Here is a 17,467-nt window from a genome sequence, read left to right as displayed (position 1 = left end):
AATCTAGGAAGGAGCTTCATGCCCAGGAGTGATGACCTGAACAGTAAAAAAACAATCTATAATGATCAACAAAGGCCTGAACAATTTGGATACTGCTTCTGACCAAGATTTCCTGTCAACTATAAGTTTGAAAAGTTTCTCCAACAATGTCACTAAGCAACTTTATAAGAGAAAATAGTCACACAGCGCAATGGAAATTGACTATTCAGTAATTTTTTCAAGTAAAAAGCTTTAATTAGTAAACATGAGCGTACAAAATATAGATCAGTACACTAGCAGTTATAATCCAACCATGCTAAGACAGATGTCGAGCATGAATGAATGATTCTGGGTCTAAATTACCAGGAATTCAAACTAGTAAACTTCTTCACACTTGAGCTTATTTACTGCAAATCTTATTTACAAAAGCCATGCTCAATTAACAAATACGCCCTCACATAGAGTGACACGCAGTTGCATATATTTTTGCACATCAGCTATTATCAGGAATCAAAATTATTGAGCCGCTTGTCTTCCTAGCCTCGAGGTCAGCATGAGCCTTTGCAGCTTCTGACAGTGGGTATGTCTTAGTCACACGTACTTTTAGAACACCGGAGGCAACATTGGCAAATAATTCTCCTGCTGTTTCCAGGAGCTCTTCCCGAGTTGCAGTGTAATGCATCATTGAAGGCCGAGTCAAAAACAAAGATTTTTGGGCAAGGGCTGACAAAGGAACAGGATCAATGACACCTGATGACTGGCCAAAGCTTACCATGTAACCTCTGGAAGCCAAGCACTCTAAAGACCCCTGACATATAGAAATCAACATTGTAAAACATGGTACTTCTCAAAACAAAAACAAATTGCAGCATCTGTATACCTGGAATGTGTCCTTGCCCACTGAATCATAAACAACCTGCACACCCTGTCCCTTTGTAATTTCTTTGACACGATCTACAAAATTTTCCTGGGTGTAGATGATGGCATGATGGCATCCATCTTCAATTGCCTGTGAAGCCTTCTCTTTGGTAGATACTGTGCCAATGATAGTTGCACCAAGGGCATTAGCCCATTGACATAACAAGGATCCTACCCCTCCAGCAGCAGCATGAACAAGAATTGTATGCCCAGGTTCCACCTATACTCGTCATGTTCCATAATGGATATTCAATGAATAGGTATTTCAAAAGTACAAAAATAATGTAAAATTGAAGTACCCAGTTAACCTTTCCTTCTGATCTCATAAACAGTATGACAGTGAATTTAGAATAAATTTGCACTTGGTAATTATATCATATACCTTAAAGCAACGCCGAACAAGAAACTGAGCAGTCATACCCTTCAGCAAAATTGCAGCACCCAAGATAGGATCAATGTTAGATGGCACTGGCACAACGACACTTGCAGAAAGAATCTGTTCTTCAGAGTACGAACCCATAGGATTCCCTGCATAGCCAACTAAATCGCCCAACTGTCTTCCTGTCAATCCTGGTCCTACAGCAGTTACCACTCCCACTGCTTCCCTTCCTGTTAAATAACAGAAAACCTGAAGGTAATAATGGAACTCGCTATGAACATGCCCTAGACCAAAATACTAAACATGTCTACCAAAAAAACCTCAAAATATTTTACACATTATCAGTGACATTTAATATAAGTATTCAAATGTTCATCAGTGAGATGATGGATTTGACATTTAGAAAACCTTGAAATACGAAACATGCACAGATACAGATTGTGAGCAAGTAACTTCAAAATGTTTAAGTTCATCCTTAACTAAGCAATAGAGAACATTAGCTAGGATTATAGACAAAAATGACAAAAGCAAACTTGAAAATGGTTCAAAATTTTCTTGCATAAATATTGATACTTGATAAAGGCAGCATGTATTGAAGTAGAAAAGTGGGTTATGACATAATCAAACAGCAGGAGATCTGTTGTCATGTTGTGACCTTTTCACACATCGCCCCATTGCAAACGGGGACCCCCTCTTTCTTGCTTTCTCCGTTGGTTAGTTTAGGGTTTTGGCAGCATAGTGGGCAATTTTGAGTTCCCGTGCCCGAGTCTCGGATTTTTTATCATGCCTATTTGTCGTTTAGGGTTTTTAAGTTATAGGATCTATTAAAATTAGTCTCAGTCATAACTCTAAACAAAATCGTAATCTGATTATTAGCACCCAGAAATTCGATTTTATGTTACTTGCGATTTATTGGGATTTAATTAAGTTAGTATTAAACTAACATATTAGTTTGCTAAATGTGATGTCTGGTTTAAAGTAATTCCGCCGATGTAGAAGGATCGTGGCTCCACACAGGGGTCACGACCCTATGTGGAACCACGTGGTTCCACATAGGATCGCGACCCCCTGTGGAGCCACGATCCTTCTACATCAAAAGATATATATCCGCCTCCCATTATTGAATAAGACAATAAGTACGATACATGCGGTGTAAGGGAGAATACATATAATTGCTTGGTCTTCGTATCTACAGAGGCAAACTGATAAGACATAAAAATCAATTTTATATTTCTTCATATCAAACAATAACAGTATAAATTCATTGTCTCAGAATTCTGATTGTTCTGAAAGTCATCATAGTCTATTTACATTTACATGGTATCAGAGCCTAACTACTTAAAGATCCGAATAGACTGAAAGCGAAATTTACAAAATTGAAGAGTTCTAAAATGGCGAACACAATCAGATTCGAGGACAGACTCAAAGGAGCAGCAAATTTTTTGGCTTGGAAAGTCAGAATTATGATAGTGTTAAAAGAGAACAAAGTAATCAAATTCATAAAAGAAGACAAGCCCGAACCTGTAGACGAACCTGAGAAAACTGTATGGAATGAAGGAAATGATAAAGCTGTAAAAATCATGATAGATGCAGTAAGGGATCACATAATACCACTTATATTAAAATATGACAACGCATATGAAATGTTCAAAACCCTTGAAAGGACATATGAAATAAACAATCCGAGCAAAACCCTAGCTCTAAAAAGGCAGTTGAACCACATAAGTATAAATAAAGGTGAAACAATAAACTCATACTTCATGAGGATAGGTTCACTCAGAGATCAACTGCAAAAACTTGATTATCATGTCGAGAAGCAAGAACTATCAATGATTACCCTAGACGGATTACCTGAATCCTGGGAATCATTCAAACAAGGCAGAAATGCAAGGGATAAATTCACAGAATTTGATCGACTAAGGGATGACTGTCTCCTTGAAGAATCAAGGCAAATGAAAGGGGGAAATCACAAAACTAAAGATGAAGACCTCCACATTCTGAATACCGACTCCCGTAAGAAAGGCAAGAAGAGAAACTTCAAGAAGAGAAAATCCCACCATGGGAAAAGCTTTCATAAGAAAGACATGTCAAAAATCCAATGTCATAGATGTGATCAGTACGGACATATGTCATTTAACTGTCCTGATAAAGTAAAACAACAGGCATCATTCGCCAAAGTAGAGAGGAACACAGAACTTGAATCTGAGAAGTTAGTATTATATTCAGCACTATCAAGTCAAGCTGCAAACAAGTCTAACACTTGGGTGATAGACAGTGGATCATCAAGACATGTCACCGGATTCAGAGAATTACTAGACTCAAAGGAAAAGGGATCAAATGAAGAGGTAACAATAGGGGATGACTCTGCACATCCTGTAAAGGGTGTCGGGACATGTACAATCAGACTGAAGTCTAGAATCTCAATCCAACTCACTGGGGTACTATTTGTACCAAGCATCAAAAGGAACTTAGTCTCTATCTCTGCACTTGAGGACGACGGATATAGAGTCTCATTAATAGAAGGAAAGGTAATGGCATAGCCAAAAACAACCACCTTCAAAAGAGCACAAGTGATTGGTTACAGACAAGGGCACCTATATGAATTGTGTAATGAGCCAAATCAAACCTTACTTCATGAAGTCATAGATCAAGCAAAAATTTGGCATAGAAGACTAGGGCACTTACATTTTCGTGCTCTACCCTCTATGGAGAAATTAGTCACAGGACTACCTAAACTAAAGTCAATTCATTCAGATGTTTGTAAAGGATGTGCACTAGGGAAAAACACTAAAAGCTCTTTTCCTTGCAGTTCTAGAAAAACTAAAGGGATACTAGAACTAGTTTACTCTGACTTATGTGGGCCTATGTCTGAACCATCACTAGGAAACACATTATACTATGTAATCTTTGTAGACGATTTTTCTAGGAAAACTTGGATTTATTTCCTTAAACGTAAAGAATCTGAAGATATTCTTAGGAAATTTAAAGAGTTCAAATCTATTACAGAAAATCACTCTAGTAGGAAAATCAAAACTCTTAGGACTGACAATGGTAGGGAATACACATCAGAAGTGTTTAAAGAATTTTGTAAAGATGTTGGGATTAAGAGGGAGTTCACTGTACCTTACAATCCTCAACAAAATGGGGTTGCTGAAAGAAAAAATAGAACAATAGTAGAAGCGGCAAGAGTTATGTTGTTAGATCAAAACCTAGAAACTGCACTTTGGGGAGAAGCCACTAATACCGCTGTATACATTCAAAATAGATGTCCTCACTCTCATATTGGTAACAAAACTCCTAAAGAAGTCTTTACTGGAATTAAACCTGATATTAGCCATCTCAAAATATTTGGATGTCCTGTTTATATTCATGTACCTAAGGAGAAAAGAACTAAATTAGAACCTACTAGACAGAAAGGGATTTTTGTAGGATATAGTGAAACATCTAAAGCCTACCGAATATTCATCCCTGGTCAAAGACAAATAGAATTAAGCAGAGATGTCATATTTGAGGAAGATATAGCTATTAACAAAACAAGGAGTTCCATCACACCTGAAATCCCAACTAATTCCATTAATTTGGAAGAAGATTCTCTTTCTGAAACTTAGAGGGAGCATCCTGAGGATAACACCTTGGAACTTGAGAACACTACAACAGAGAATCCTAGGAAGAGACCACTATGGGCCACTAAAACAGTACAGGAAGCAGAATCCTTTGCAACACCTAGAGGAACAGTTAGAGAAAGCAAAAGACCTTCAAAGTTTTCTAGCTATGTTACTCTAATGACAGACCTCATAAATGCTGAACCTTCAAGTGTCGGAGAGGCTCTTAAACAACAAGTATGGAAGGATGCCATGATAGAGGAATATCAATCTATCTTAAAGAATGATGTGTGGAAAATTGTGCCTAGACCTAAAGGAAAATCACTTGTATCTTCTAAATGGCTCTTTAAAATTAAGCATGCTATTGATGGCAGTATAGAAAAACATAAGGCAAGATTTGTTGCTCGAGGCTTCTCACAGAAGGGAGGAATTGACTATGAAGAAACATTTGCACCTGTTGCACGATACACTTCTGTCAGAACAATCCTGGCTATAGCAGCATCTAAAGGATGGAAAGTTCATCAAATGGATGTAAAAACTGCATTTTTGAATGGAACAATTGAATAAGTATATCTAGAGCAACCTGAGGGATTTGAGGTAAATAATGCTAAAACATATGTATGCAAGTTAGAGAAAGCATTGTATGGATTAAAACAAGCTCCCAGAGCATGGTACGAAAGAATTGACAGTTACTTATTAGAGATAGGTTTCTCTAAGAACATTGCTAATCCAAATCTGTATTTCAAAATAATCAAAGGTGAAATGTTGATACTCATATTATATGTAGATGACTTATTAATTACAGGCGAAGATCATCTCATTGCAAAATGCAAACAGGAACTAGCTTCAGAGTTTGAGATGAAGGATTTAGGTCTACTCCATTATTTCCTTGGATTAGAAGTATAGCAAAAACTAGATGGTATTTATCTAAATCAAGGTAAATATACCATTGACATTCTGGAGAGATTTGGAATGATGAATTGTAAGCCAATGTCATCTCCTATGGAAACAAACCTACATAAACTAAAAGAAACTATAGCAGATTCCAAATTTGCAGATTCAACAAAATATAGATAGATTATTGGATCATTAATGTACCTAGTCAATACCAGACCTGATATATGTTATGCAGTAAATGCACTCAGCCAACACATGGTTGAACCCAAAGAAATACATTTGGTTGCAGTAAAGCATATATTGAGATATCTACAAGGTACCTTGGACTATGGACTGCATTATGAACACACTGCATTGAACCTACATGGATACTCTGATTCAGACTGGGCTGGAAGCGTGATAGACAGGAAGAGCACTTTAGGATGTTGTTTCAGCTTAGGATCAACTATGGTATCTTGGATCTGCAGAAAACAATCATCCATAGCTCAGAGCTCCACAGAAGCTGAATATATAGCTGCATCCATGGCAGCTAAGGAAGCCGTATGGTTGAGAAAATTGATAGTAGGACTGTTTGGTGAAAGTCTGAAGCCTACTATCATTCATTGTCACAATCAGAGCTGCATTAAACTTTTAGTGAATCCAGTTTTCCATGATAGATCCAAGCACATTGAGATCCCATATCATCCCATATCACTATGTAAGAAACATGATAGAGAGAAAGGTAATAAGATTGGAATATGTCAATACAGGAGATCAGACAGCTGACATTCTCACCAAACCCCTAGCAAGAGTGAAAATTGATCACTTCAGGAGGTATCTTGGTATGGTTAAAATGTAATTGATGTCTAAAATTATGTAAACTTCTTGGTCATATATTTGAGTATATGAAGTATGTAACCTTTCCCTGTGTTAATTCCTAAAGGATGACGATTCTTTAGTTAATGAACACTTGTATTTTAACATTGTAAGGTGACGATCTTATAAATGTTTGGAAGATCATATAAACTGAAAATCAGACAATTTGAATATCAATAATATGATAAGTTATAGTAGACATTATGTAAGCGGATTAATGTCAGTGCACATACTATAACAAGGATATCAAAGTGAGTATATCCTTAGTATCACGGGCTGATACTTAAAACAAGGATATCAAAGTGAGTATATCCTTAGTATCACAGGCTGATACTTAAAATTGGATATCAAAGTGAGTATATCCTTAGAATCACAGGATGATTCTTCACACCTAGGTGATGTAATTATCATGAGATTAGTGTTGAGCTAAATTAAGTTTTAGATCTATACTCCTAAGACTAAGAGGGAGTGTTAAAATTAGTCTCAGTCGTAACTCTAAACAAAATCGTAATCTGATTATTAGCACCCAGAAATTCGATTTTATGTTACTTGCGATTTATTGGGATTTAATTAAGTTAGTATTAAACTAACATATTAGTTTGCTAAATGTGATGTTTGGTTTAAAGTAATTCCGCCTCCCATTATTGAATAAGACAATAAGTACGATACATGCGGTGTAAGGGAGAATACATATAATTGCTTGGTCTTCGTATCTACAGAGGCAAACTAATAAGACATAAAAATCAGTTTTATATTTCTTCATATCAAACAATAACAGTATAAATTCATTGTCTCAGAATTCTGATTGTTCTGAAAGTCATCACAGTCTATTTACATTTACAGGATCACATGTGTAAAAAGTTGAAATTTTAAATGATCCTAATTTTGTCTAAGTGTAGACCTTTTGAGCGTTAACGTGTTTTTGAACGTCCTCATCGGTGATTTTTAAGTGCTAAGGTGTTTCAGGACCTTTTGGAGTTGTTTTCTCGGTCCTAGGAAGTTATTCAAGTTAATTTTGCACTTCATCCCGATAGGTTTCCCTTTGTTTTCGCTCAATTTTTGGTAAATTTGCCTTCGTCCTATGCGTTTTATTGAAAATTCTAAGTGTCCAAATAATTTTGAGTGGTTAAATGTTAAATTCCTGATGAAAATCCATGTTCTATGGGTCAAAAAGTCAATTCCTTATGGGAGGTGCTTTTCCCCATATTTCCAATGACCCATGATTTTCCCCCCACTCAAAATCCTGACTGGTGGTGAATTTCCCCTGGATTCCTGATGGACCTAATTTTTCCCCCACTAATTATCCAGACATGGGGCAATTTTCCACCAAAGAGGTAAAACTTTGACCAAGTGTGGGAAATCCTCCTAATGACCCATGATTTTCCACCAGGACTGTGGATGACTTTAATGAGGACTAAAATGATGATTCCTGATGCTTATCGATTTTCCACCAGGACTTTTATGATTGAGGATTTTAATGTGGATAGTGACTCCAGACCTTAGGCGAAATTCCACAAATGATGATTTTAATTATTTTGGGTCTGGATAACTATCCAAATAGGGGTCAGTTTTCCTCCAAGGTGATTTTTTGTGCTAAGTGGCAAGTTTGAATTGTAATTTTCACTCCAAACATAGATCGATTTAATAAAAAAAATTCATTGGTTTTTTATTGGGATTTTTATCCCAATTAAAATCGATTTTCCCCTAATGGTCAATTTTGATCTAATTTTTGAAATATTTTAATAAATCGACCCCACATTTAATTGTTTTTACAAATAATGACAATTATTTAAAAAATAAAAAACAATTAATAAATTATTGGCAATAAATATTAAATGATTTTACCTTCTAGAAGCAAATCGATTTCCCCAGGCAAGTATAAGTATCAAGGTTTTATCCCACATTGCTTGTGTGGTGAAAATTCAAGACAAAAGCAAGTTTAAAAGAGGGAGGCTAGCATTATAATATTATTATATTTGCCAAGTGTGTTGCTGATTTGGGTGATTTTCCTCCAACTGGCGAATTTGTTTGGCTGCCATTGGAGGAAGTTATTTGCGGATTTTTCCAGACTTGTTTGTTTTGGGAGGTGGCACCATACTTGAAAGGGGGCGATTTTATTTTGGAAATTATTTGACACCATTTTGGGTGAATTTTCTTCATTCTTGGTGGCTGCCATTGCCATTCCTTACTGTGATAACTTCCAGATCTGAGTTTGATGCCATTATTGCAGCTTGTGACCTCCATTGTTGGCTGGTAACACATTTTCAGAGTTATTTTTCACCAACCAGCTTGTTCTAACCTAGGCGATTTTGTTTGGAGGTGTTTTTTGAGGAGTTTTAGAGCATTTTCAGACCTTCTTAATGCTGCTGCAGGTCTGAAACTCCATTAACCAGGGGCTGTCTTCAGAAAACATTCATTTCTAGCCACTTATCTATTTAGACAATTTCACTTGGAGTGCATTTTTGCCCCATTTCTTGGCAATTTTCTGAGTTAACTATCATTCCTAGAGGTGCTGGTAAGTCTGAAAACTTCATTTTCAGACTTGTCTTCAGACTGTAAATTCACTTCCAGCCCTACATACGTGCTCAGATTTAATCATTTTTGCCTTGGGAAATTTATTTTCATCATAGATTTTGCATAACACGCAATTGCAACATGATTTTAATGACTGATTTATAGAGTTGCAGGTTGTCTTCAGACAGGTTGGCAGCCATTGTTGACCTCGGGAAGCTATTCTCAGACAACTGTTGAGTGAAAGTTCTACTTTTCACACCTTTCCTAGTTCATCTCCCGATCCGGTATAGTCCTTTGCACTCTAATTTTGATAAAATTTCTAAGTATAAAGAGGTGTCTTCAGACTTTGTTAAGTCTGAAAATTTATGATTTTAATGAATTTTATGAGGGTTTCATGCCCTAATCTTGTCACATTTTCAGAATTCGTTTAGAATGTAGATAAAATTTCTGATTTCAATCCATAAACTTGTCTAAATCATTTGGAAATCAGAACTTATAGTTATTAGGATAAATTTTCCGAGTGTCATATAGGTATAATGTCGAAGTCCGGAATTAGCATCCGGAAGGAACAACAGAGGATTGTTAAGACAAGATTCTATCCAGAATCCAAGATTTCATCTAGATGGAAGGAGATTACAGACACTAACATGCATTTCTTGAACATGGACCAGATGTGTTAGCGGATGTGCAGAATTGGAAGCCAGATTCCTTCCCTGTCTTATGCAAACATTATGATGAGTGGTATTTATCAGGCCGTTGGATTCCCGCAATCCATACAGTGCAGCGAGCTAATCCTGGAGTGTGCACGATATTATGATCCTCACTCCCGAATGATCAAGACTCCTAAGGGTGCCATCATTTCCTACCTTGTTGAGGATGTGATTGTTGAGGCGTTTGGAATTCCACGTGGAGCATACATGAAAGATAGAACCAAGGATGAATATGAAGAAAGATATAAGAAGAAGATGGATGCGTGCAAGACAGTAGTAAACAAGGAGTGGATGATCGACCCTTTGTCTCATCATTCCAAGGCTCCCAAGGCACTCATGTGCACAGACTTCAAAGATGAATATAGTGATTAAGTATTCCTTATTAACCAAGTGATGGGGATGCCACATGGTGCAATATATGATGGATGGCTGTTCTATTTCATCCAAGATTGTCTGAAAGGAACGTTGATCAATTGGTCGAAAATCATAAGTGACAATCTGGATTTTCAGCTGAGGAATGTAGAGAGATCCAGGTCATTCGCCATGACTTCCTACTTGGTGTAATCTACTTGTGTGATTTGTTACTTACAAAGGATTGATATGCAGAGGTGAAGTCGGGAATAAACAAGGGCAATTCAGATGTTATGAATGCTATCCACAACTGAACATGTATCGAATTGAAGATTATAAGAGAGTGAATGATGCATTCACTATGTACATAACACGAATGTTGCAAGGCGGAATCCACAGGAGGTTATCCAAGGAGGCAACAGAGCTGATAGAGAAATATGGATCGTGGTACATACAGTATCCCACTTTCACATACCTAAGGATTAATGGATTTCAATCCGAACCTTACAGGCTTCCTAGGTATCCTACAGACAAAATGATATTACTTGAGGTGGTGAGACAGCTTCTGGAGTTTGATTCTATCCAGAAGGGCAAACATAGAACGGGGATGACATTTCCTATTTCAATAGGGAAGAAATTGGAGGTTTGCCAATCCGCCGCAGCAACTAGCACGACAATTGAAGAACTTGCATTCTATCGATTTGCAACATACAAAAGGAGAGAAAGGTTTGATCCGAATAAGAAAGTTGGAAGGATGAGGAGCGAAAATTTCATCCACAAGGTAGACATAGAAGATTATTGGGCCAACCTGATGGACGAGCAAGTAGTAAAAAGAAGAATGTGCTCCAGAATGTCCGTGGATTTCATGAGGAAGTGTGGACTTTTCCTCATTCCTGATCAGATATTAGATGACAAGGATCATACGCAACCACAATATGAGAATGAAATGAAGAAGGCAATTCTATTACGTAATTGGTCAGAACAAGAAGTGACAGATTTGAATGTATTGATGAGAGAAGTCTTGAGTTTCTCCTGAGGATGTGTAGATAGTCAGATGAACAAGTTAGTTGACATGGGTGTTATGTTCACATATGAAAATATGAAACAAGAGGAATTCGCTTCTGAAGATGATCAAAGAACTATCAATGACATAAGAATTCATGCGGATGAGGAAAGTCAAGCTCCTAAACGAGGGAAGAACACACCAGGAGAAGTCAAGGCTAGAAGGAAGAAGATTGAGGAGGTTAAGAAGAAGAAACAAAAGATTATCATTCCTTCACCTCCCCTCAGCGTCTCATCAATCAAGGAAGTTGAAGTGCCAGAACAGAACAAAGAGGTTGAACAATGTTCCAACACAGTGATATTACCAAAGAATGTTCAAGATTTACATGCCATAGCTACATCCGCTCCACCTAATGATGATGATGATCAACCGTGTTCTCCTACTTTTGGAGATTAGTTTGGGGAAGAATGTATATGATTTGACCAAGGATAATCCTAATAATGATGATGATGTTATCTCAGCATTGAGAGAGCTTGATCGAGAGATGTGTCTCAATGATGGTATGGAGATGGCTACTATTCCTGATTGGTTGATGAAGAGTATGGAGAAAAGTAAGAAGATGATAGAGGCGCAACTGATTGACGACATTGATAACTACTTAGCCAGGAGTGACAAGGGAAAAGAACCAAAGAAGGCTGATATTTTGTCACATATAGCTAGAGATGAGACAGGAATGCAGATTGCGCAGGTGGTTGTTCCTATTGGAGATATAACGAAGGATGTTGCTACTCCCATGGATTTCCAGATTACTTCAGTTGCCCTTGGTCGTACTACAAAAGAGCAAGAATTCCAGGAAGTTGGCGATACCTCAAGGCAATAAATGCGAGATTCGACCGGGAGATTGAAAAGAGAGAGAAGTATGAAGAAGAGAATATTAGACTTAGAGAGTATATTGCAGGGATAAGGCGTGAGAATCCCACCCTTTTTCTCCTATTGCAGTTGATCGTGGACTACATACACATTATGAGGTAGTGAGAGATACACTCTCGGAAGTGGAGAAATGGATTGAGGATACGAAGAGACAGGCGGATAATTTCCTTACTCACTTTGTCCAAGCTTTTGACAGGACAACAGGGCTCATATTCAAGATATAGTATTTGGAGGGAGTTTGGGAGGAATTTCGACCTATTCGAGAGAAGACTATTCCACGCCTGGGCCTTGAAGAGGATTCCTATGTCCACATTGATTAGGGAGAATATTGTGCAAAATGGAGATAGATACGATTTCCATGGCTGGTATTGTTCATTAGCCATGAAGAAATCAACTTATGAGAGCACGCAAAAGGATTGTGCAGAGATGGAAGGATCAATTCATGATATTCAATCGAAGATCCTTGCCTCGATTGAGAAATTATTGGGAGGTGATGTCAGTGAGGCTAGTGGTTCACACTTAGCAAAATTGAGAGACAAGATAAAGTTCATGTACTTCAAGCAGTTGGACTCTTTGAAGAAGAGTCAGATGGATGACTTAGTGTCTTTGTTGATTCATATCAACAATTCGCAGAAGCTCGTGCCAGATTGGGAGAACACCTTGGATGCTTGCTCGGATGCGTTGGATGTGATTGATTTACAACAGGATACCTTACCTAGCATTTCCATGGAGGATTTAGATTCTGTATTGATTAGATACTTGGATTATGTTGTGAGAGAAAGAGATGCAGGACGAAATCTTCTAGAAGATTCTCTATTTGATGCTTAGGTGTCTTTCTATTGGGCCATATGTTGGTGGCTCCATTTTTTATGTAAACCCTAGTTAGGGCAACTCTAGAACTTTGTTGGCATGATCTTGGCCCTTGATTTTGATTTAAACTTGGCCATCCATTTTGTATGAGACTATATGGACCTCATTGCCTCTCATTTGTAAGAGAGATCAATTGAGAATTATTGGTAGATGCTGCAGATTTGAATATGAATCATTGTTCGACTTGGTGGTGATTTTTGTTTAAGTGTTGTTTTGCATTCAAGATTCTCAATTCCTCCAAGTTAGATTAGAATTTTCTTTCAAGTTTGTTAGATTGAATGAAAGAATTTGTTGAATGTATTTGTGTGGAATCCATTTATCCATACCACTAGCCTCTTGTTGATTGTAAGTGCGTCGTGCGTGGTCAACCGGAAATTTATGCAAGCTTAACTTCGATTATTACCATTGTTATGCATCAACTTGGATGGTATCAATGTTTGATGGTAGTGATTTGAAAAATCTATGAAATACACCTTAGATGATTGCCCTAAGCTAGTGTCAAAATCTGTTCGATTTGATGGTGAGGCCCTGCCTAGTTTGGTTCCACTAAATTTGTTCATCACTTCTTGCATTCTAGGTTTTAGAATGGATTTCCTGAACCCTATTCCTTTTGTTCTTTTTTAGAAATTCTTGTTAGAATTAAATCCAGAGCTTTATTGCCAAACCCTAAGTTATCAGCACACTCATTCCATATTCATGACAAGCAAAGCTGATTCAAACAATTGTGTAAGTCCCCAAGTGAAAACAACAATTCACATCGACCATTGAGTTACCCACTCGTCAAGACCAAACTGTATAAACCTTGGAATCATTTTAGTTGATCTTACCCTTAGCATCCGAGGTGATTTTGTTCAAGAGAGGGTAAATTACTTTGGTATTTTATTCTGATGCTTGCATGTGCATAAAACACCCATCAACACGTCACTACAAGATGATGTGTTTTTCACTTTTTCTATAATGAAAGAAGAGGACTCGGAAATCTTGAGTTTTGGGACAGTCCCCTAATCCCACATACAAAAGATACATGTTTACATCAAATACATTTTTTAAGATACCAATCGTCCTACACGGTACCGTGGAGTTTGAACAACTTTATCCATCCATTCTAGTTTGCAAGTTGAGGTATTTTGAGAAATCAACAAAGCAATGCAAACCTCAAGTGGAAGAGAATCACAAAAGATGATAGAAAATATTAAGAGTTTAATATTGAACACAAATTGAATGATCATCCCAAATGAACTTCCACAACAAGATATCCTCTCTTGTCAAAAAGGTACTTCAGCTACAATGGAACCTTTATAACTTTTGTAACCAAAACAGCGACAAAACTTACACATTGCATATCCTGAAATAAGCCCCTTATTATTCTGCATGTAACATAGTGAGACTGTATATTCTACCATCCTTCAAAATAAGTAGGTTACTCACACTTTTCTGTGGCTATAAATGGCATTGAATAGAATATGACTCACATTCATGTTTCTTCTCTTAATGCATATTTAATTGTGTATTGCCCCCAGGCTAAAACTAGAGTAATTAATGTCTCATTATGTTTGTTTTGAAATACCCCTAAGACCCATATATGATTGTGGACCTTCTGTTTAATTCATCTAATCTTTCTATAACAAACAATCAAAGGATATGGTTAATCATTCGGTGAAGTTCTGATATAAATCTCCAAGAAAAAGGCAGCTGACAAGATAGGCTGTGAAAGCCATATGCTACCTTTTAATCTTTTGATATAAAAACTATTTATATTCATTGAAGTTATTAAGTACAAAATACTGTAAACTAGCATGACTTTTTTTTAGGTTGATCCCAGAGCAACATTACAGAAGTGCCTTTGAAACATTACCTTAAAGAATGATCTAAAGTATAAACATTGATTTAAGGAAGAAAAACTATTCACACTTGTTTTTCACCTTAATGTTACAAAACATGCATAGAGTTTAAAATACTTAGCAACTATATATGACAGACCTGGGGAAGAACCCTTTGCTTCACCCAATGTTTTGATTGATATTGCCATGGCACTTTCCATTGTGAGATTGAGCTGGGATATTTCTATTGTTCCAATCCCATCCCATGGCCCCCTCACACTGGCCTCTAGGTTGTGGATTCCATGGTTGCACAGGTCCTGCAGCTTCACTGAAATTGAAGCTTTTAGATACACTGAAGATTTTAGTGAAACTGGTGGTTATTCTGTACTACCTCTTTGCAGCCTCTATGCACTGAGGATGTGTTTTATTGCCTCCATATGGCTAAGCACGTTCTAATAGTAACAGCGTAAAATGGTTAGGCCTTCCTACTGTTTATTGAGATAGTTAATTATAGTTCTCTAATTGTCTTTGTACAATTGTGTACCAAAGCAGTCCAAAAGAAAATGGCAAACAATGCCTACCTGGAAAATAAATAGGGAAAGAAATATTATCATATTTGTAATATGTATAGTTGCATCCAGGATGGATAATGAATAGGACGCCTAAACACACATTTACTGAACTATACTGGGAGAAATCCTGGGCAACCATTATTTCAAGATTAATAAAAAAATAAGATTTGGAATGTGAAAAATAACTTAACTCAGACATCAAATGGATAAAGTTAAATACTATCTGCTTCAACATGTGTTACACAAGTTCTAAGTTTCTATGAATAATGTGTATGCCTTTTCAATACATTTTTCCAAATTAGCCAAAGGCATTCAAGGGATGGCCTTTTCACAAGACAGTCCATAGCCTTTTATTAACTTATTGCACTGTTCACATTGAGACAAACTTGGCATTCACTGAATGTTACTAACATATACTTTCTGTTAATTACAAAGAAACTTACTAGTGATTATAATTGAAAGGCTCGCATGTCCAGGTTTGGCCTCAATTGTGTATTCCATGCAAGTTATACTGATGTAAAGCATCATTAAACATGTAATCTAAAACTAATCAGAACATATGAATGAAATTAGATATTTCAGTAATGAGCAGAATTTTCAATACTTACCAAGTGTGAAAGGTAGCTCAGTTTTGTACACGCCTTTCCGGTAGTATACATCAATAAAATTCACACCAATAGCTTTATGTTTAACACGTATTTCACCCTCACCAGGTTCTCCGACTTCCACATCCTCCCACTTAAGTACCTGCAAATACGTGTCATTGCAATAGCTAAGAACTTATGTGTGATATGGACATAAACTATGAATGCCAATCATCTTGCTGTAAGATTGCATGTGTAAATAAACTTACACTTCTTAAACAAACAAATCGTTTTTATTCAATGATGCAAGCATTTGCCTCTCTATCTAATAAGCCTCAAATGCAAAAGCTGAAAAAGGGATTGTTGAATGTTTTTAAAATTCATAGACCAAAATGTAACATTTTCCTTACTTAGCAGGTTTTCTACAATATCCCTCTCAACTCAACCATTATCTGGTAAAGATACAATTGGAAACTCTTCCCTATAGATCAAATCGTACATCAAAATAATAATATTTCTTCTCAATGAAAAAAACAATAGACTGTCCAATAGGTCAAATAAAGTTAGCAAACCATCAAAACAAATTTTGATAAAATTACAAACTAAAATTGTCTGACCACTACAGTCAATGTTCAAAGTATCATAGGTTTCCAAGACAATGTCAACCGTAGAGATCAAAAAATCTTTACAGGATCAAGATCATTAATCCTATAGGATGGAATGGATCAAATGAGAATGTCAACAATCCACACAAGTAGAGAGGAAGCTGGAAATTAAAAAAATTTCAGGTCCCTTGGAATTATTACAAAAAGTAATAACAGAGAAAGATTATCAGGATATTTGATATTCAATATTAATGAAGGAGAGAAAGTCTCCTTGAATAAGAGTTACAAACGATCTATCCGATAAGGTTAAGATCGACAACCAAGAAAAGAAGAAGACAACTAAGAGAATAAAGAATATTCCTAAAGTCTATCCTAACAACTTAATTGACCATTATAACTAAATATTACAAATATTATTTTGGTACCCTCCCTTAATGGTCAATCTGTCAACTACACCAAGCCAAACCCAAAAACTAGAAACAAAGTTTTAAAACTCGGACTCACCACGTACTCGGCAAACCAAAAATTTGGACTCGAACTCGGACTCGTAAAAGACTCGCAAAAGACTCGGCAAGGACTCGGCAAAAAAAAAACTGTAGTTTTACAAAAAAACATAAAGAAATTAATGCATTTAGAGAACATAAGAGCCATAATTGAAACATTATACATGTCATATGATCTACAAACGCGCAATATTTGAAATTTCATCATTCATACTCACAGTTTCAAACTTTCAACTCTAAAATGTATAATAACAAGATTTCTTCAATGCTAATTATGTTGTTATATGGAGCCTAATCAGACTCAGAGGTTAAATTTTCCCTACTTCCATCAACGCAGTTTCCCCCTATATTTTTCAACGGGGGTTTGGGGGCAAC

General features: G+C 36.6%; 1 protein-coding gene across 1 annotated transcript in view; it reads right to left on the bottom strand.

Moving 5' to 3' along the window:
• Positions 1-209: 209 nt before the first annotated feature.
• LOC131059835 (uncharacterized) overlaps positions 210-17,467 on the bottom strand; it is a 64,028-nt gene continuing 46,770 nt past the window's right edge. The window contains exons 2-5 of the mRNA XM_057992881.2: positions 16,009-16,147; positions 1,280-1,506; positions 860-1,117; positions 210-787 (exon numbers count right to left, since the gene is read on the bottom strand). Coding sequence (XP_057848864.1) covers positions 473-787; positions 860-1,117; positions 1,280-1,506; positions 16,009-16,147 — 939 coding nt within the window. The 3' untranslated portion in view covers positions 210-472. The remainder of the gene's footprint in view (positions 788-859; positions 1,118-1,279; positions 1,507-16,008; positions 16,148-17,467) is intronic.

Source organism: Cryptomeria japonica, chromosome 10 (genome assembly GCF_030272615.1).
Source record: "Cryptomeria japonica chromosome 10, Sugi_1.0, whole genome shotgun sequence".
In the NCBI taxonomy this organism is placed as follows: Eukaryota; Viridiplantae; Streptophyta; class Pinopsida; order Cupressales; family Cupressaceae; genus Cryptomeria; species Cryptomeria japonica.
The sequence above is the reverse complement of the archived record's forward strand: the minus strand, read 5'-3'. Positions and strand labels throughout refer to the sequence as shown.